Source organism: Xiphophorus hellerii, chromosome 1, assembly GCF_003331165.1.
Source record: "Xiphophorus hellerii strain 12219 chromosome 1, Xiphophorus_hellerii-4.1, whole genome shotgun sequence".
NCBI classification, from domain to species: domain Eukaryota; kingdom Metazoa; phylum Chordata; class Actinopteri; order Cyprinodontiformes; family Poeciliidae; genus Xiphophorus; species Xiphophorus hellerii.
The window spans coordinates 28,009,661-28,029,853 of record NC_045672.1 but is presented as its reverse complement, the minus strand read 5'-3'; the positions used below and the strand labels follow the sequence as shown (position 1 = coordinate 28,029,853).

Below are 20,193 nucleotides of genomic sequence, written 5' to 3'. Positions count from 1 at the left end.
GTCTGACTTAACATTCCGCGTACTTTTATCTTGAAGGCATTTCTTTAATTTCCGGGACTTTTCCGGTTCGAGTCTGCGCAGTAGGTATGGACTTAAAAACAGGAATAACTTGCAGAAAAACTGCAATGACGAATTTTATTACCATCCCTTTGAGCTTTTCTCACCAGTAATGTGTTCGACATTTGACTCTCTCCTTTTACACCTGACTCCTCTTTCAAGAGTCGGTCGCTGTTAAACAGCTATATTTTATTTATTTAGTTCGCTTCCTGATAGTGGAAAAACCCATAATGGCAGATTCGGAGAACCAGAAATTCTGTCTGCAGGAGGTCCTGGACAGTTTTAAATCGTGTCTATCGCCAGAAAAAGAAATCTACATTGAACACTACGTTTCTGGATGGAAAGGTCTTGTGAAGTAAGTGATTGTTAAATATTTTTGTCGTGTTTTAATCCTCCATAGTAATGGGTTAGATTAAAGTAATTGAAAATAGCTGGATATTTTTTAAAGAAAATGCATTTTTAGTAAGGCTTGTGCTAATTAAATTCTAAATTAAAAAGCAGGTTAGGTAAAGTACAATGACTGGATTCCTGAAAGCTGACCAAACCAACCTTTCAGGTCTTGGGTTTTCGAGGTAACGTGTTGTTCAGGTTGGATCACTAACGTGTGGCCATGACACTGCCAGCCTCCTTCTGCTTCTTTAGACACTGTAGCTTCAAACTCACTGCTGGTGAGCTTGAAGCCATATTCTTCACATAAGTTTTGTACTTTGTTTCCTGTTTATCTGCTTTTCACAAGGAGAATTTGTTTCAAGGACGACGTCACTTCTAGTTAATCCATTTGTACTTTGTAATTTGAGTTCCTTATTTGAAAAATAAACTAGAACCCCTGCTTGAAGTAGAGCTGCACAATACAGGGGCATCTCAGTAAATTAATTTAGAACAGAAATAACCTTTATTTCCCCTCAGTGGGAAAATTCAGGTGTACCAGCAGCAAAGAGGTAGATAAGGCAAAGCATGTAGATAAACATAGTAATAAACATATAATATCAGAACTAAGAAACCAAAATCAGAACCATACAGTGAGTAATTTACAGCATAAGAAAAAACAGCATACTCTGATTTGAGAAATGTGCAACTGAGTTGGATTTTTTTTTGGCCGTATGCATATTTGTGCATAAAATAACAGCAGACAATCTACGAGAAGTTGAAATAACAGTGCAAACAACAGGGATGTACAAATAATAGCAGGAATGTAAAAACATATTGAAATTGCCTAACAGATGCTAGGAGTAATGGCTGACGACACCACTTCTTTTACTGATGGAGCTTTCCAGCGCTGCATTGAAAAGTTAATTTATTTTGTTCTAATTTTATCAAAAATGTGAATCTCATACATAAAATATATCATTCCACAAGCAAAGTAATATTTCTGATATTCATTTTGATAATATTGGTTTATGATCAGTAAAATATAATGGTGTAAACTTAAAAGGGTTTTTAACGTAGAAATGTTATGGTCTACACTGTCATAGGGAAAAGTGTTTACTGGAAAGTTGTTCTTAACTATGAGGGTAACACACAAAAAGTTACAAAAAAACCTGTCAACAAGCTGTATCCACTCATTGTAGAAGAAAGTTAAGTGGGAGGAAAAACTGTGGTAAAACAAGGTGCACAAGTAGCAAGGATAACTGTAGCCTTCAGAGGATGGCAAAGATGTCATATCTCTGATTTTTTTAGCAGTGTTATGTAATATTTTGATTGTGGAACTAAAACTTTGGTTTTAATAAGTTATATGCCATATTCATTAGAATTAGCAAACAAGCGCATGAAGCACACAACTTTGTGTAGAATAAATATACAGTATATGTCTCGCATAAGGGAATATCTGAGTCTTAACAGTGCTTTTCAATATTTATGTTAGCGTTCTGATTATGACCCAATCAGTTGTCACTGATTAATTTTATTATTCATATGTACATGGGCCTTGAAAAGGAAACACTGGAGGTTAAGCCTGGTAGATTCTTACAACTCTTATCTGATTATGTTTCGGAGCTAGACTCCTGTAAGCACACTGACTGCAGTAAGAAAATATAAAAGTGCTCACACGGTGTGTCTGTTTGTCTTGTCGATAGGCTTCTGAACAGCTTGGGGAGCCTCTTCGGTTTCATCTCTAAGGATGCTGTCAGCAAGACCCAGATCCTGATGAACTACCTGAAGAGTGAGAACGGCCCTCACTACGCCACAGTGCAGTCCATGGTCAAGTTTGAGCTGGACAATGAACTGGTGGATGTGGACAAGAAGGGCATCTATCCTGAGTCGGGTTGCCGCACTCTGCTGAGGCTCCACCGTGCATTGAGGTGGCTTCAGCTCTTCCTGGAACGCCTGCGGACCAGCAAGGAAGACGACAAGACTTCAGTCATGTGCAGGGACGCCTACAACGAGTCCCTGGCCCAGCACCACCCGTGGCTGATCCGTAAGTCAGCTGGCATGGCTTTCTACAGCCTCCCTGTAAGACCGGCTTTCTTTGAAGTGATGAACGTCGGCACACCTGAGCAGGTCGTGGACGTCCTGGGGAAGGCCGTGCCTCTCCTTTGTGAGGTGTACCAGATCACAGAGGAACTTTACCAGAAACACAGCCTGCACGATTTACCATAGAAAGGGAACAAGTGCTAGATTTTATCTGTCTGTAAATTATTCCTGCTGGAGTGCTGTGGAAACTGCTGCTGCTGTATGATTATCCCAGCATGTGTGCTATGTCTAAGAGTAATTCTTCACACTGATTGTACCTATGTGCATTACAATTTTAGGTAAAATAGTGCATGTTTATCTTGGACTCATTGTCATGTAACTTAAATTGATCATTTTACTGTTTCTTAGGTGTTCTTTAAATTAAAAAGCAGGAGGTATTTGATAACTGTGGACACATTACTCATGAACCAAATAATTAGTCTTAAAAATGATAAATTACCTAATACCAGTAGATAGCCTATCAGTTGTTCTATTTAAATCTAGTTTGATACCATATATAAGCGAAAAACAATGCCAGTAATTTAATTGCTTTATGTTCCTTTTATATGTAATCATATTGTAAAAACAGAAAAGAATTGAACAAAAAAATCTACTCCCATTTAAAATCAATTTCAGCAAAAGTAGTATAAATATTTCAGAAGTTTATCTCGTAAATAAAATGCATAATACAAATGGCATTGTTGAATAATGTCTGTATACTTGAACATTTTGTTGATTGGTAAAAACTGTATTGCTATATATCCAGCCCATATCAAGAGTTAATACATTTGTCCTAGGGCTGATAGAAATTTACATCCACAAAAGCGCTGATGGGTTACTTATTGAATGTAAATTGTTATTTTAAACTACATTGTCTGTAACCCTTTTTTTTTTTTTTTTTTTTAAATAAACAGTGCAGAATAATGTTTTATCTGACTGGCGCCTCTGCATTCATCGTAACTGGGTCAACATTTTGTTTCAACAAATTGTTGAAACAAAAAGTGTTGTTTCAACACTTTTTGCTGCAATTTGCTTGGTACATAAAGCTGGAGATCTTTGTTTTTGTAAATGGCTCAGTCAGAAAATTGAAGTGTTGACACGGATTTTTAATTGGATTTCGGTCTGGACTTTGACTAATGAATTTTAACACATGAATATGCTTTGATTTGAACCAATCCTTTGTAGCTCTGGCTGACTGTATGTTTTGTCAGTGTCCTGCTGAAAGACGAATATTTTGTAACCTCTACCAGGTTTTTAAGGATAGCATTTAGTACTATATTTTGCTATAAAATCTTACACATTTAGACTGCTCAGACCTTAAATATTTATTCAACCTTGAGAGCAATGCTTTAAAAACACAACGACATTTTATTTTGTTTGCAGAAACAAAGTGTCCTCCGTGTATTTAGTTCTTAATGTTTCTAAGCTCGTCCGGGGAGATTTTACCGAACCAGCACAGAGTCCTTCAAAATTAGTTTGAGATGAAATGTTAGCTGCAGTTGCACATTTCCAACGCCAGGTGTCAATCGAGCTTAGCCGGTTACCATGGTTACCAGATCGCCTGCCGACGCCGATAAAAAGTGAAAGGAACTCCTTCAACTGCGTGAAAGGTAAACGACCCAGTTACGCTTCATATACATTTGTGAGTACATTTACTTGTGTTTACAGTAGGTTTTAATTCTTAAAAGGCCTCTCAGTGTGAGTCGTCGTGTAAACTAACAGCGTTTTCTTGACACTTTGTAAATCATCAAGTGGAGCAGCTGAGGGAGGTTATCAATGCATTTAGCGAGACCAAAGTCTTCGAAAGGGAGGAGCAGACCCGCCGTTGACAGCTTGCTACATCCAGGTGGTTCACACATCGACCCGAAGGCCCCAAACTATCATCTCAGGGGCAAGCCGGACGGAACCGTCCGCTCCCTGTCCGAGCCTGAGCTTCGGCAGTCCCGGCGGTGGAACAGGGAGGAACTTCTGCACTTGCTACCGCAGGAGCATGATGCTTTTCCTAAAGCATCTCTAAACAAGTACCAAGTCCTTCCATCCATACCGACCAGGCAGTCCGAGGAGAGGTCGCCGAAGAACTTGGATGAAATGATGGTACAGCTCAATCTGTCTGGAGAAGTGACCAAAAGAAAAGATGGACAGCTCAGTATGGGAGCCCGGTGTGAACCCTCAGAAACAGCACGAACACCTAATTCAGGCAGTTTGCTTCTGGCTATAAGAGCGCCGTGCGGTCGGAGGTTTGAGCAGTACTTTGACCCCACAGACACCCTGCGGACGGTGAGAGCCAGCGCAGAGGCCCGGTTTGCTGCCACCTACAGAAAGGCTTTCATCGAGACCATGGATGTGCCACGCAGAACCTTTACAGACATGGACATGACCCTGGAGCGGTGTGGCATCCTGAACAGATCAGTGCTGTGCATCTCTTACCATTTCCAGCACTATTAAACAAACCGCTGATGCAGAAATACCACACTTTATTGAGCCAAATCAATAAAGTAGTTTTGGATTTGAATTAACCTGGTGGATGAGCCACGTTTCTGAGCAACAAACAACGCACCAATCAGAAATATAAATAGGTCGATTTTGTTCATTGTGTGGTGACCAGCAGGTCAAATACTTTTCTTTTTTAAACTGCCAACCATTTTTGGTATAAACTTTAACAACGTTCAATAACAGAATTAAATAAAATTTAGTAATACACTGTTGCACCTCAAATTAGAATATCAACTATACCTGCTTATTCCTGGAGGTAAATTCTGAACAGATCGCCAGTTGCATAACACGCAACCTAGAGGCCAAGGTGTCCAAATTTTCCGCTGTTTTGGCCAAAATCATAAATCAAAAGTACTTGTGGGCCAAATAAAACTAAAGTCACAAAGATTATATTGTGATTTTTACCTGCTTAATAAATTAAGCATGTAATATTTTAAACAAGGGGTGTAAAACTCCAGTCCTCAAGTGCCGGTGTCCTGCAACTTTTAGATGTGCCTCTGCTGCACCACCTGAATAGAATAATTAGGTCATTAGCAAGGCTCTGGAGAACTGATGTACACAAGGAGGAGGTAATTAAACCATTTCATTCCAGTGTTTTGTACCTGTGGCACATCTAAAAACTGCAGGATACCAGCCCTTGAGGACTGGATAATGACACCTGTGTTTTAAACAGTCAAATATTGTAGAAAAACTGAAAGCATTTTGCAGATTTGCCTTAAAATAAAGTGACAATTATTTTGGGCTCAATTGACTTTTCTAATTCAATCTTGTATATTTTGCTATACCAACAAAATGTGTTAATTAATCTGAGGTTTTTGGAAGGGTTAGAGCCAGAAAGGTTTGACCTAAGTCATGGTAAGTCAGTCTTGATACACTGACCAAATATATGTACATATTTTAATTTGAAGAAATTAAAATTCTTCAAATTTTAATTTGAAGAATTAAAATGTGAAGATTTTAATCAAATCAGTTTTTTGAAAAAACTGTTTTCGAAACGTTTTTTTACAACTGTTTTGAAAACAGTTTGTAAAAAATAATTTTGGTAATTCTGACTGATCTAAAATGAGAGACGTTTGGTCAGATTTCAATTCAGACAGGAAAGAAAAAAAAATAGTCCTCATCAGTGCACGTAAACTTTTGGTTTCAACTGTACATGACAATGCATCATCCTTGAAATAAGTTTTACTACATCTAAAATGTCAAGGCATTTTAAAGTTAAGCATTTATTTTTGACAAACCAACACCCTCTTTCGATTTGAAAGTTTCTCTCCAACTCTTTAATTTTTTCATATCAGCTAATGTTTTTTTTAACAATGCCATGTCTAATTAACTATGAAATTAGTCTTTTCAGAATGCTGCATGCCATCATTTCATCAGACCCAAGCTTTTAAACATTGAGCTGATGAAGCATTAAATCATTAAAGAAAGCAATCAGCTCAAAGTGGGTTGACTTTATCTACCAAACATGCGTTAAATCAAGTGTTTACATTTAATCTCACTAAAAAGATGCACAAAATGAGCCATACATGATTGAAACTTTAAAAGCTTTGCATCCACGAGAGAAAATAAAACTCGTTCTATTTGAACTTCGGATGATTGCTGGTCACTCTGACAAATTTATTCAAACAAATTGCAAAAAAAAAAAAAGAGATGGATTCTTGTATTTAATACAGGCTCAACACGACTGAACACAGGAAGCCAGAAACAGCAGAGAAGATTTTTTGTACGTTTGTTTTTTTAAAACAATATTGCACAGAAATGCATTATGAAACTGACACTGAAGTCCCCACTGGGCTGCAACAGATTTTTCAAACAACCGCAAACATGTCATGCAAAAATATATACACTACATACATGTCACATAATATAACACTGATATTTCACTTAACAATAACACTGCAAACACACATCTTTTAGCAGCCTATGGTGACTGTACAACCTCAGTGTTGAAGAAGCTCAAAAAATCTGAACAAAAAACAAACAAAAGTACCAGAAACAGTGTCTTATAGCAAACTAGCAGAAAACAAACTATGTGACACAATGTAAACAGTGTCAACTACTGGAAAGCAGCAGAACATTAAATTGTCATCTTCTCCATTTCCTCAAGGTTGCTGGTGTCGAGTTTTGTAATTTTCCTGTCTGGGACAAAAGGAAAAACAAATTAGGATCTGATGATGTCATTATCAGAAAAATTTATCAAAACAAAGAAATCTCACTGAAATGCATTTCAATTTGCTTAATGATTTCCATGCTGTTTATGCTGTCCACCATGTTGACAGCAAAGCCTCTTCTGCCAAAGCGTCCTGTGCGGCCGATCCTGTGCAGGTAGGTCTCGTTGTCGGCGTTCCCTTCCAAATCCACCGGGAGGTCAAAATTCACCACAAGGGACACCTGCTCCACATCAATACCTGCAAACAGATAGAAATATGTGTGAGGGATATTATAAACACCCTTAGCATCATTAAGTTTTAATTGCAGATCTACTTGCCTCTGGAACACACATTGGTGGTCACAAGCACTTTCTCTTTGCCGTTTTTGAAGCGTTCGATGACAGCGGCTCTCTGTTCCACTGCCATTTCCCCGCTCAGCAGCGCCACCTGGTGGCCCTCCTTTATCAGGCTAGAGGCCAGCCAGGCAGCCATCTTCCGAGTCTGACAAGCAAATTGAGCATGATCAAGGAAACTCCCAACACTTTGAAACAAAGTGGTGTCACTTTGTTAATAGATTCACTAATGAGAATCTATTAAGTAGATAGATTCTCATTAGTGATAGTTTTCCAGATATTGTTAAGAGGGAGTTAACATTTCAATATTTATTACATTTTAAGTTTGTGCAGTTTGGTTTCACACTGCAGTATTAAACAAACCAAACCCTTTAAAAAAATAAAAATAAATAAAAACTCAGTCCCCCCCCCTTCACCCGTGGTGGAGCTACACCATGAAGTACTGAAGAAAACGGCATGAAAACCTCTGAAGACACTGTGCACAACTACCTTTCTCATAAAATGTTAATAAAAATTGAGCAGCATCAATATTTTAGCAGTTGAAAGGACCAGAGTTTGTTGTTTTTTTGGTCCACGTAACAGTTCGATTGCGCATTCACATCTTCCCAAACTGAACTTTTTAGGCAAACAAACTAGAATAATAATAATGAAAAAAAACTGGAACAGGTAGCATTCCTTCGCAAAAAAAACAAAACAAACTTATTTCACATACTAAAAAATAATTTCTAAAGCTTATTTGAAAAATAACTTTCAACTTACGTGGCAGAAGATCATTGCCTGTGCAATAGTCAGACACCCATACAGGTTACAGAGCGCTGTGAACTTGTCCTCCTTCTCCCTGCAGAGCACATAGAACTGCTTGATTGTGTCCAGCGTCTCCTCTTCTCGTTTCAGTCGGATTATATTAGGATCGGGAATCACTCGCTCGGCAAACTTCATTACAGAGTCCTCAAACGTTGCAGAGAACAGCAGCATCTGACAGTCTTTGTTGAGCAGCCTTAAAACGGAACGCAGTTATCAGATATGCTTTTTTTTTTTTTAATTCAACATTGGGTTTTTCAGGAAGAAAACCACCTGTGGATCCGGATGCTCTGGTCCCGATGACCCTGCATGGCGATCATCACATCAGCTTCATCCAACACAAACATTGTGATCTTCTGTGGGTCAATAAGCTTGTACTTGGTGCACCAGTCAAGGATGGTGCCTGGGGTTCCAATGACAATCTGCTCTTGCAACTTGACATGTCGCTCCACTGGAAAACACAAAGTGTCATGCAGATATAAAACATTACCATTGATGTTTTATATCACCACTGATAAAACATCAGTGGTGATGATAAAGAACAGCAAACTTGAGTGCATTAGAAACCTAACATACTCAACTTCCTTCACCCTTTAACAATACATGTTTCTCTTCAAATAGTTTTCATTTTAGCAGGCCTAAGTAATTAGTTTGTAATTCAGTCCCTACTTAAATGTAATTAAGAATGTATACAAATGTTATTCTATATATCATCACCTTCCTAAATTAATGGCCCAAATAATTTTTTTAGCCAAAAGTTGGAGGGCAGGGGTAGTGGGTGTTGGAAAGATTTTTTTTCTTTTGCCAAAAAATGACTTTATTTTTGGAAAGTGACGATAAGCAAAATTTCCTCTTTTCTGCTATAAATGATGTGATAAAGCAGCTCCTCCCTGTTTAGATAAAGGATTTAATTCCTTAGACAGATGTAATTGATTTCTTGAAAGTTTTGTGATACTTATGTAAATATAGTAGGTAAACACAGACTATCCTATCAACCAAAAACAAAAAGGCCATTTCAGGATCTTACTTCTGTTTCCTCGAATGGCGTAGGCCAGTTTCACATTTGGACAAAATTTGCCCATTTGTTCGATCACTTGGCCGATCTGCAACGCGAGCTCGTACGTTGGCGCAACGCAAAGACACTAAAAGAGAGATTTTCAGTCTTCGTTAAAGACGCCTGGCACTGGAGGCGTTGGATGCTCTGAAGGTGTTCTGCTCACCTGAGTCCAGGTATTGTCAGGGTTCACATGACTCAGCATGGCCAGAGAGAAAGCTGCAGTCTTACCAGTGCCAGACTGCGACTGAGCAATCAGGTTCTGATGTCTAGACAGAACGAGAACATGCATGGGAAGAAGAAATGTTTTACATTTTTAATGAGAAACACCAATAACAGAACAAGTATTCACTTAAAGCCAAGCTGATGTTACACCAAACTTAATAGCCTGGATTAATGAACAGAGCTCCTTAATGCTTTGTCAATATATGCATTTAACTAAAATGACAAAAAATAAGTTAAAAAAGGGCGTGCCGTGGTGGCGTAGGGGTTAGCGCGACCCGTATTTGGAGGCCTTGAGTCCTCGACGCGGCCGTCGCAGGTTCGACTCCCGGACCCGACGACATTTGCTGCATGTCTTCCCCCCTCTCCTTCCCCGTTTCCTGTCAGCCTACTATCATATAAGGGACACTAGAGCCCACAAAAGACCCCTGGAGGGGTAAAAAAAAAAAAAAAAGAAAAAAAAAAAGCCAGGGCACTCAGACCTTTTGCTTACCCACTGGCTCTGGTCAATTCATCTGTCTGCTTCCACATTTTACCATTTGGTCCCCATAAACAAATAGTACCAATTTACAGGCAAGTAAATAAAACGACTATAATGCTCACAACCGACTCAAAACTGTGTCTGAGTGAGATAGTTTTATACCTGAACACAGGTCTCCCTGACATGGTTGTCCTAAGTTGTACAGTTTTAATCAATAGGAAAATTCAACTGTTCAACTAGCCACTGTTCAACCTAAGGAGGGCAGCACTGAGACCAGGTGAGGCAGAACTAAATACATTTACACAAAAACGTCAACATTTTAACAGAAACAAAGATACCTTAACCCAATGGTCCCCAACCCTACCAACGTGCAACTTTTACATACATCTCTGACTCAACACACCAGAGTGAAAAGGCTGACTACCCTCTCTAGCAGTAACTCAGCTCTGCAGAGGCATAACAAGCCATTCATTTGATCCAGGTGTGTTGGAGAAGAAACCCATCTAAAAGTTGCAGGATGGTACCTCTCGAATACTGGACTTAGGAAATCCAGATTTAAATATTCAGGGGTTGATGTTCATAACATTACGGATTGACTGAGCGTACCATAGTAGGGACAAGCCATAGAAAGGCATTCCTTTCTATGATGAATGGGAATGTCAGAAAAGCTTTGGTGAACCTTGACAACATATAATTCCTTTACAAAACAGTAGATGTCATTTTTGTTAAGTCAACCAAATTGGACTTCAACTGGAGATAGTACATATTAAAAAAAACTAATTCCCCCCCCCCCCAATACTTCCTAAGTACAAATATCAACTCACGGTTCCGCCATCATCAGAGGCAAGGCATTCTCCTGGATCCTGGACGGTCTGTTGAATCCCATGCTGAAGACACCTTGCAACAATTCAGGTTTCCTAACATTGAAGGCCCTCGGGGTTAGGTTTCACAAAAATAATTAAATAAGCAGTAAACCGTATGAAAAAATGGCTTTCGCCAAAGAGCTCACAGTCTGAGCTCCTGAAAACTCTTCACGGAGAACAGAGGAGAGCTGGGATCCGCCTGCTGGACCTCAACTTGGTTCCGGTTCTTCACCAGAGAGTGGCGGATCAATTTATTAAGCAAAGACTGTTCGGCCAGGTCAACTTTGTCGCCATCTCCTTCACCCCCTTCATTTTGGATCTTGTTCTGCACCACGTTGGCTGCAGGTGGAAACAGAGACCACCGCGGAAATTTAGCTCTCTTAAATAGCTAGAATTTAATGAAGACAAAAATATTAAATTACCATTTACGTCTTCCTTCACGTTTAATGGACCTCGTATTCTGTTGATCTTTTTGGAGAACTGAAACTGTCAGACATGACCCAAGGCAATTAGCATCAGATAGCTAACACCGTATGCTAATCTGCTAACGAGCAACGAACAGGTGTTATATAATGAGACATTTAACTAACCTGAAATGATGGCGTTGTCGCCTCTTGAACGTCCACTGCTAACGCCCAAGAGTCTTCAGCCATTTTAAGAAGCGAACCGAACCTTTCACAAAAGTTTGTGTTCACGTTGCCTTCTTTTGAATAGACTCAACGGTTACTGTTGCCTTCACAACCATTATCATTATAGTAATTTTAAGCTCCGATAAAAATGGACGTTCAATAAAAGTGTTAAATAGACTCCAAATAAATTATTTACAAATAACAATTATTTACGAGATTATACAGAGGTGAAATTAATATATATCTTTCTGAGAAAAGTTTTTTTTTATATAAATTGTTTAACTCGTTCAGTTATTTTCTACTTTTCCTCTGAATGACTTGATTTAAATATCTTTTCAACATTTTTGTATTCATTAAAAAAATACTTCTAATTCATTTGCTTTTTTTAGATTAAGATTGGAACGCCCGAAATGGTTGTATAAAGACATATTTACTCACTTTACTTGGAATAACCTGAAGGCATCACAACATTTTTTGTTTCCAAGTTTTGCTCAGCGAATTATTACGACGGGGAAAATTAGGCTGAGAAAGATGCAGTCTCCCCCTAGTGGTGCCTGGAGGACATAACAATTTTCCTCGTAATTAAAAATTCCTATCAAGACTGGCATTGATTAGGAAATTTCCCATTCCTGACATCAGTAGAAAAGTCTGCATCAAATTAATACTGAATTTGCATTTAGGCAAAATATATTTTTCATGAATTAAGTTGGTACATTCCACATTAAGTATATTTCCCTGTCAATAACTGTAAATATACAGTACAGACCAAAAGTTTGGACACAACTGTGTGTCCAAACTTTTGGTCTGTATTCAGTACAGACCAAAAGTTTGGACGTTGCCTTCTTGGCTGTACTGTATGTTCCAACAATAATAACAATGCCAGTTGCAATTAGACATAATTTATTCAGTTTTCTTTTTTATTTTCCACCAAGCTCCTCCATTCCTGAGCATCTTTGTCAATAAACTAAACAAAATGGAATAGTACAGTTGAAGCTGAATCTCGACTTTTTCAAATCAAGATTGTTATTAATATTTTAATAATAAAATAATAAAATAATTATCAATAATTTTACAAATAATAATTGTAAAATTATTAAATGTTACAATTTAATAACATTTTACAATTTTATTAAATTGTAAAATAGAATTTAATCTAAATTCTTACATTTTCCAACAATGCGGAAATTCCAGTGCAACAACAGCAAATGAAGAGATAGGAAATCAAAACAACAGGTTCACACAAAGATAGAATGTAAAACATATAAAAACAGTATAAAGACAACAATACCGTACAGTAAGGGCAACATTTCAAAATAAAGACTGTGCAGCATGGCAAGGCTCTAAAGGAAGTAAGAAAAGCTTACAATTTATGGAGTGCCATAAATTCTTTCAAGCCAAAACTTGCACTTTCTTTATTTTGGCTCCTACAGATGATGATTTCACTTTTGTTATATTCACATCTTATACATTATGTGAATAACTTTAGAGATACTGGCAACAAATTGACTATATTCCCCTCTGTTGTTCCTTAGGTTGTGAAAAAAAGAGACAGCGAGGAAACGAGAGCGGTACTGAGGGAAGAAAGAGGGGGAGGACAAAGGGGTGAGTTCCATTGGCTGCAGGTTAATCCAATTTAGAGGCGGATGTTGAGTCCCAGCTACCCACCAACACACACGCCTACACGCGTACCCGCCCCCCTCCACACGCACGCACACACACACACACACACACATGCAGAGAGACCATCTCCACATTTACAACAGCACCAAAATGATTTTTCAAACACACATTAATTGTCATGGAAACGGTTGCAGAGCAAAGCCCCTCCCCCCAGATGTATCAAACAAAGTGATCACGAAACCCTGAGACAGACAAACGCCCACTTTAGATTTAAAACGCTCCTGTGCAACCGCCTGCCTGTTGAGGTTGCATGACAGACGACGTGCGCTGTCTTCCACCCATCTGCCGCTGCTGTTACACTGCATGACATGCATGTTATTAAAAAGGATATCTGAATTGATGATAGTGTCAACAAGAGCTTACAACGAGTGGGTGGGGATGGTGCTTTGAATAGGGTTAGGTGGGGAGGTTGCTTTGGATTCTCTCTCTCTCTTTGAACCTCAAACTCCTGCATCCTCCTCTCAAGGAGGAGGAGGATGAAGAGGAGGAGGCAGAGGAAGAAATAAATGAAACAGTTTCTGCAACCACATGTTGCTGGGTTTGACTAAACCAGGACTGGCTGCTGCAGCAGCATCTACCCTCTCCCCTCCTTGCATTGTGCGTCTGCATGTGTAGTTCCTGCCACCTGTGGCAGCACTCCTATTCCCTCTACGCCACCAAAAGCGAACAAAAAAAAAACAGCAATTGGAGAGGAGAGCAAAGGAGAGTCTGGACGAGGAGAGGATATCTTTCATGATAAGTGGACTTCTGATAGAGAGAGATCCACGGTGCACTTGACACAAATGAAAGGTAAGACAATGGGAAACACTAATGCATTTTAATGCTGGTTTGCTTCCGTCTGGCGATTCCTGCTTTAGACATCACTGTCAGTAGTTTTAACTGAAGGAGGAAAAGGGTCAATGGTTGAATCTGTCAGCGGATGTAAACAGGTACACTGTGCCTCAACAGGTGGTGACACAGCATGCAGCTGTCTGTTCTGACCCAAATGAAGGATGTTGTCTGAGTTCAGGGTTGATGCCTTCACTGTGTTTTTAGTAAAATCCAGAGGTTGGTAGGGTGAGCCCATCAGGAGAGAGCCCACTTTTGACTAAACTAAAACTGGAAGATATAAAAGAACTAATATCACTGATTTAAAGCAGTTCAAAACAAAACTTTTGCAAAAAATAAAACACCCTTTGCACATGTGTGGATATAATCAAGTCCAGTTGTGCTTGTTTGCTTAATTTATACAAGACTTGATTATGTCCAGATAAAGCTTTCCTTGTCTGGTTCTCAGTATGTGGCTGATTGGACACATGATGGCAGTATTGAGATGACAGAAATCTGTAAGTGCATTAAAATGTATGTTCCTCACAGTGAAAAAGCACTTGAGAATGATATTATCATAAAATTAATGAGTTTATTGCTATTGTCTATGTCTGTGAATATGAGACCTGACATTACAGCCTGAAGTTTTTTTTATTTTTTAAGTGTTTTTTCTTTTTTTGTGAGAGGAAATCACCTGTGGTGTGAGATAAAGTGTGATTAGTCTCACTGTCAGATTAAATGCAGTTTGGTGATGCTGCTGGTCAGTATGCAGGTAAGCAGGCGAGCAGAGCTGTCTCTATGGATATTGCTTTCGTCATTACACTTCCCATCTAGCTCGTGCAGAGGGACTCTGGTTGTGCAGCAGATGCAGACCCCATGACAGCAAGATTACTTGTGCAGGAGAAGGCACAAACAATAAACCGGAGCCGTATTGCAGCAACTAATTTTGTTTTAGCAAAATTGGAGAACCTTAAAATGAATTAATCTTTTATTACAGTAGCGTAATCTCAGACTACAAAAAACAATAGAAAAACAAAACCAATTGAAATTCCGTTTAAAGAAATAATTGATTTTTACACTATTGTTGACACTGTTAACAATTCAAGTAAGAAAAATCTTACTCGCATATTTATTTTGTATTTTTTTAAAACCCTTACTTATACAATCTGACAGACAGGATCATTTTAGCTTGCGGTTCTTCAAAACAGGAAAGATAAGAGAACATTGCACTCAAGGCAATCACAACATGTTGAACATTATTAAAATTTATCAAATTGCTGCACAAAAATACTTGCTCACCTAAATCTGTTCAAATCAGATTTAAATAATTTAAATAACTGAAAATGAGACGAACAAGCCTGAGTGACAACCTTGTCTTGCTAAAACAATGAGCTCCATGATAAGGAAGATCAAAACAAAATCTTTTACTTCAGCTGCAAAGTGTTACATCTCAAGTTCAAACATTTAAAAACCATTAAGACCAGATTTGAGAGACATGCCATGAAAAAGTCTTTTATGCCATCACAATGCATACATCTTTGAAGTTTGTTAAAATTTGTAGGATTTTTCTTTGACCAGATGAGGCAAAAGCTGATCTTTTGGGTATGGCATAAAGCAAAGGATTAATATGGAAAATAATCTCTTGCCAAGTATTAAATATGACAGAGTATTGTGGCGTTATTGTGAGTCCCTGGGAACTTGCTGGGCTGCATGTTGGACATTGCAGTTTAAGATTCTGTTTGGTAGCGTTGGGCAATTGATTGATTTTATCGATTAATCAAATTGGCAGTTAAGAAAGATTACATTTTTGGAAAAATCTGGATTGTGCAATGCTTGGGCGTCTGTATTTCAGTGACCATCTTGTTTTACAGATTGTATTTCATTTTGAATTCATGCTCACTCCCAGAACAGATTATTGAAATAAAGGTTTTTGAACGTATTTGTTCTTACGTAACATTTCTTTTAAAGAAAAGGAGGGAAAAAAAGCTAAAAATAGATTAAAAAAAAAAATATTGGCTATGGTATGAAAAAAAATCAGATATTTTACTTCTTAGGCATATTACCCACTCTACCAGTAAATAAAAAATTGCCTGAGTATTTTCCCCTCGTGAATAAATGTACTCAAATTAAAGGTTGTATTTTCCCCAAATTTTTTTGAGCTTATGCTGTTGCAAAAATTAATAAAAACATATTATAAGGATTATCACAAATCATTACCAAGGATTCCAAGAAGTAAGAAGAATACTGCATTTATTAAACAGAATAATTGCGCTTCTTATCTCTTTAATGTATCTGAACATGTTAGTTTTATCAATAGATCTCTGAGATCTGTATTTTACCTGCAAATTTCTTTCTGGACAGCAATGGCAATGTCACCTTAAAATCTTTGTTTTTATTGCCACGACTTTTATCTTGAATGATTTTAACACGGGTGTCACCTTACCCCAGACCTCTTAGTTTTACATCACACTGAGGAGGATTACTGAGGCTAGAGAACCAATAAAGAATGCTCCACTGACAGCTTTAGCTGTAGTGTTTGAATCTGTAATGTGTCCCTGGTGTGTGTTTAATCTTATTGATGCTGGCCATCAAAAGTAATAAAAACAAGAAATAAGATCACTTTCTGTGCAGAGTGCTCAATTTGAATGGAAATTTGGAGCTCATAAATAATATTGGGAAGATATTGAGGTAGAGTTTTGAATTATTGGAGGTGAAAGTGTGCAAAACATAAAGAAAAACATATTTTTACAGAAAAAGACAGTAGAAGCACAATGAATGGAAGTTTTCACTGCTCACTACCTTAGTTTGAAACAGGTTAATGTAAAAGAAGAGCCTATCAGAAATATCAAGGCTGACGAAAACAAACTTCAGTGGTGAACAGAATAAATTGTCAAATTCCCTTTGAAATGAAACGTGTTCTCTGAACAAAGAAAGAGATGTTGTTCAGCTTGTTATTGAAGCACAGTTTGAAAGCTAGCATCTGTTTTCATTATTAGAACTTCAAATTGTGCTTGTGAAATGATCATCTTGCTCATCTGCGAAGGCCCCATGTTATGCAGAAAGATACAAAAAGTTGTGAACCTGAGAAGAGCAAATATCTGCATCCTTTTTTTCTAAAAAAAAAAAAAAATACTTTCCTGCTTTCACTGCCAAACTGAGTGAATATATTCAACATGCTTGGAGATTTTTTTTAAGAAAAAGAATTGGGTGCACAAGTTTGGATTTTTATAGATTTTCCTTTATCCACATTTGTCCTAATCAGAATTGTATATACTTGCATATAGTGTTTTTTTTTAAATTTTACTTTCCTACTATGTGGCGTATTGCAAATACGAGTGATGCTAACACTTGTATTTGACTCATAAGAACCAGAAGTTATTAGATGTTGGCAAACTTCAAGTATAGATTAGACAAAAATTGCAGTAAATTCTAACTGGCACAACTAATTATTGGTTATAAAAAAAATACTTGAAGTTGTTATGCGATTAGTTGCGACATTCAGGAAAAACTCCATAACATGTAACTGTGCATTATGCAGCAGCCTCATCATTCAGTTGCAGCTTTGCAAACTTTAATATTTAACCTGAGAGAGAGGATGACAGGTAGATGATGGAAAAATATGTATTTTGTCATATGTGAGCATTGCTGTTACACATGGATGTTATTCTTGGAAAAAGTTGGCAACAGGCTGATTTTTTTTTCAGTTAAATTCGATGCTGATGTCTTTCTATCTTGGCATTGTGTTGACACACATACACTGGCACATTATTTAAAAATCCCTGCTTTTGTAGAAGTTGATCGGTTAATCAAACAATCAGCCTGACTGTTAAAATGCCAAGTTTTGGTTATGTAAAATGAGATCACAACAATTTTTTTAGAACTTCTTCCACATATAACTTCACTTTTAATATGCAAACACGACATAATGACATAAAAATCTGTTACATTAAATAAATAAAAAAAGTGTAAGTGTACACAGCCTTCAGCTGGTGTTTTGTTGAAGCATCTTGTGATTTCGGCAGCCAGTCTTCTTTGTCAGGCACCTGTCAGCTTCCCACATCTCCACTTTGTTTTATTTGCCCACGTTGCCTTGGAAAAGTTTTCTAAATTTACCAGGAGGTGAGAACATATCATGTGCACAGCTCTCCTTATGTGGCCTTGCAGATTTTCTGTTGGAAAGAATGTGCTGGCATTTTCAGTTTTAACTTGATAAATTAATTTTTTTGTTGATTTGGTTGTGTGCTTGGTGTCAGTGTGATGATGAAAATGAAATATATTAATTTATTTGAGTGTTTTAGCTCTAAGCTGGCTGGTATTTGGAACTGGTTATAATTTGATCAACTTTGACAAAAACCTCAGCTTCATCTGAAAAATGTAGCTCTTGTTTTAGTCAATGTTTGGCTCTATCAGAAAAATACAACAATTTTCTCACAAGGTTTTGGAAGATTTAGCATGGAATTTTAACTGGGGATTAAAAGCACCTGACTACTGCTTTCCATCACAAATCCTATGTAAAGAGTAAAGGAGAACCTTTCTTTTGTTCTCACTGTGTGAAGTAAAAATAATCTTTTAAAAATCCAACAATTTTTCTATTTTATTTAATCAAATGTACTGATTTGGTTCTGTTTGCTTTTCAAAGCAGAATCCTAAAGCCAGCAGGATGCCTGGACTCATTAACAAGGAGAGCCAGTGTGCTCTGCCCCTCAGTGTGTCTGACATCACCTGCTGCGTCAGGGGTTATACTCTGGCTCTGACGGCCTCTATGACCTACGAGAATATTGAGGATCATGCAATTGAGGGTAAGCGAGACGACTGCATTCCACAGCCATATTGAGGCAATTCAAACCTCTGAGCATCAGTCTTTTCTTCTTTCTTCCCTGAAGGTATCTTCATATATCCACTGGAAGAAAATTCCATTGTTGTTGGGTTTGAGGCTATGATATCCAGTCAAATTATAACCCTGCAAATAAAAGGCAAGGCAAAACTTGATGATTGTTATCAGGACACCTGCCACACCGCTAACGGGGCTCTCCAGAGCGGCACTGGTAAGGCTGAAGTGACTCAGATCAATATTGCTATTTGAGCTCAGTCCAAAGGCCTCTATTTGTGCGGCGTATAGGGGGTTTGCTGTGATGAAAGCGCAGAACAGCACAATCAAAGTCTGAGGATCTTTTGCAGCTCTGTAAAGTGTTAATGTTGATCCTAGATCCTCCTCTGTACTGTCTGGTTCAGTGTTTTTGCAGCAGGCAAGTCATAATCAATGAAGCTACTGAGAGACATGGGTATTATTCATACTCATGCTGTATTCCTAATGAATGCATTAGGCATATGCAGGAAAATGAATTTTGCACTTCAAAATCCTTCTCGGTAAATATATTTCTGTTGAGGCTTTTGACATGACATTTACAACAGATTAGTCATCCACATGTACAATATAATGAGAAGATTTAGAAACATGAAGAAAAGTTGGGGGAAATTACATAAAAAGAAATGAAGAAAGGCAAACCAATGAGTATTTAGAAAGCAATTCTACCTGTTTGAGCAGAAATTAATGTCAGGTGCTTTATTTTTCATTAATAGCCTGTAAAGACATTCCTCTTTTACATGGTAACACAGATGTATTTCATGGTGACATGAGGAAAAAAGCTCTCCCAAGACCTTCACAACCTCAGTTTTGCTAAAAATACTGATGACATTTGTCAAATATATATTTATAAACTTCTGAATATTCCAGAAGTGGGCCAAAAAATTATTTTCACAATATTAGCAGCAGTGGAGTCAAGAGAATAATAATAAGAGTTGGTAAGGAGCCAAGGACCTATTGTAGAGAGTTGTAGAAGAACCTGCACTTAATTTGTACTGTTGTTCAGTTTGCAAGTCAGAGACTCAGTGATCAGCTCAGAAAAAAACCCCTTGATTTTGGACTTTGCATGATTGTCTGCAAACACCTTCCCCTACATTTTCTTATGATTCAGATCAGCATATGAAATCACTGATGTCTTTTTCTCCAAATAAACTGATGTTGCAGAAACCTCCCACGTATGTTGAGAAATTCAGCAAATATCGAGAAAAAAATCCTGTTAAGTAACACACTCAGCTTCAATGTCACCTTTCTGCACCAGACTCCACTGCTGAAGAGAAAACACACACTCATT

General features: G+C 37.8%; 4 protein-coding genes across 6 annotated transcripts in view; 3 read left to right on the top strand and 1 right to left on the bottom strand.

The window, feature by feature from the left end:
* Positions 1-54: 54 nt before the first annotated feature.
* cptp (ceramide-1-phosphate transfer protein) lies at positions 55-3,808 on the top strand. The gene is made up of 2 exons (XM_032558163.1): positions 55-412; positions 2,130-3,808. Exons 1-2 carry the CDS (start codon positions 288-290, stop codon positions 2,650-2,652), a joined length of 648 nt encoding a protein of 215 aa, XP_032414054.1. The 5' UTR covers positions 55-287; the 3' UTR covers positions 2,653-3,808.
* Positions 3,809-3,860: 52 nt separating this feature from the next.
* Positions 3,861-5,021, top strand: ubxn10 (UBX domain protein 10). Its single transcript, XM_032558153.1, has 2 exons — positions 3,861-4,147; positions 4,258-5,021. Exon 2 carries the CDS (start codon positions 4,282-4,284, stop codon positions 4,948-4,950), a length of 669 nt encoding a protein of 222 aa, XP_032414044.1. The 5' UTR covers positions 3,861-4,147; positions 4,258-4,281; the 3' UTR covers positions 4,951-5,021.
* Positions 5,022-6,578: 1,557 nt separating this feature from the next.
* Positions 6,579-11,144, bottom strand: ddx19a (DEAD-box helicase 19a). The gene is made up of 9 exons (XM_032568015.1): positions 11,069-11,144; positions 10,884-10,976; positions 9,523-9,625; positions 9,330-9,444; positions 8,576-8,753; positions 8,261-8,498; positions 7,487-7,649; positions 7,215-7,406; positions 6,579-7,137 (listed from the first exon to the last, which is right to left on the bottom strand). Exons 2-9 carry the CDS (start codon positions 10,943-10,945, stop codon positions 7,076-7,078), a joined length of 1,113 nt encoding a protein of 370 aa, XP_032423906.1. The 5' UTR covers positions 10,946-10,976; positions 11,069-11,144; the 3' UTR covers positions 6,579-7,075.
* Positions 11,145-13,726: 2,582 nt separating this feature from the next.
* vwa5b1 (von Willebrand factor A domain containing 5B1) overlaps positions 13,727-20,193 on the top strand; it is a 37,347-nt gene continuing 30,880 nt past the window's right edge. For 2 of the 3 annotated variants that reach the window (XM_032558122.1, XM_032558105.1), the window contains exons 1-3: positions 13,727-14,020; positions 18,678-18,837; positions 18,922-19,083. In XM_032558122.1, coding sequence (XP_032414013.1) covers positions 18,699-18,837; positions 18,922-19,083 — 301 coding nt within the window. In that variant the 5' untranslated portion in view covers positions 13,727-14,020; positions 18,678-18,698. The remainder of the gene's footprint in view (positions 14,021-18,677; positions 18,838-18,921; positions 19,084-20,193) is intronic. The other variant, XM_032558112.1, reaches the window with a different exon arrangement.

Coding starts and splice junctions, on each gene's coding strand:
- cptp (XM_032558163.1), top strand. CDS start 288: ATGGCAGATTCGGAGAACCAGAAATTCTGTCTGCAGGAGGTCCTGGAC. Junction 413..2,129: donor GGATGGAAAGGTCTTGTGAA/GTAAGTGATTGT, acceptor TCTTGTCGATAG/GCTTCTGAACAGCTTGGGGA.
- ubxn10 (XM_032558153.1), top strand. CDS start 4,282: ATGCATTTAGCGAGACCAAAGTCTTCGAAAGGGAGGAGCAGACCCGCC.
- ddx19a (XM_032568015.1), bottom strand. CDS start 10,945: ATGGGATTCAACAGACCGTCCAGGATCCAGGAGAATGCCTTGCCTCTG. Junction 8,499..8,575: donor CAGAGCATCCGGATCCACAG/GTGGTTTTCTTC, acceptor TTCCGTTTTAAG/GCTGCTCAACAAAGACTGTC. Junction 7,650..8,260: donor AGGCAATGATCTTCTGCCAC/GTAAGTTGAAAG, acceptor TTTGCTTGTCAG/ACTCGGAAGATGGCTGCCTG.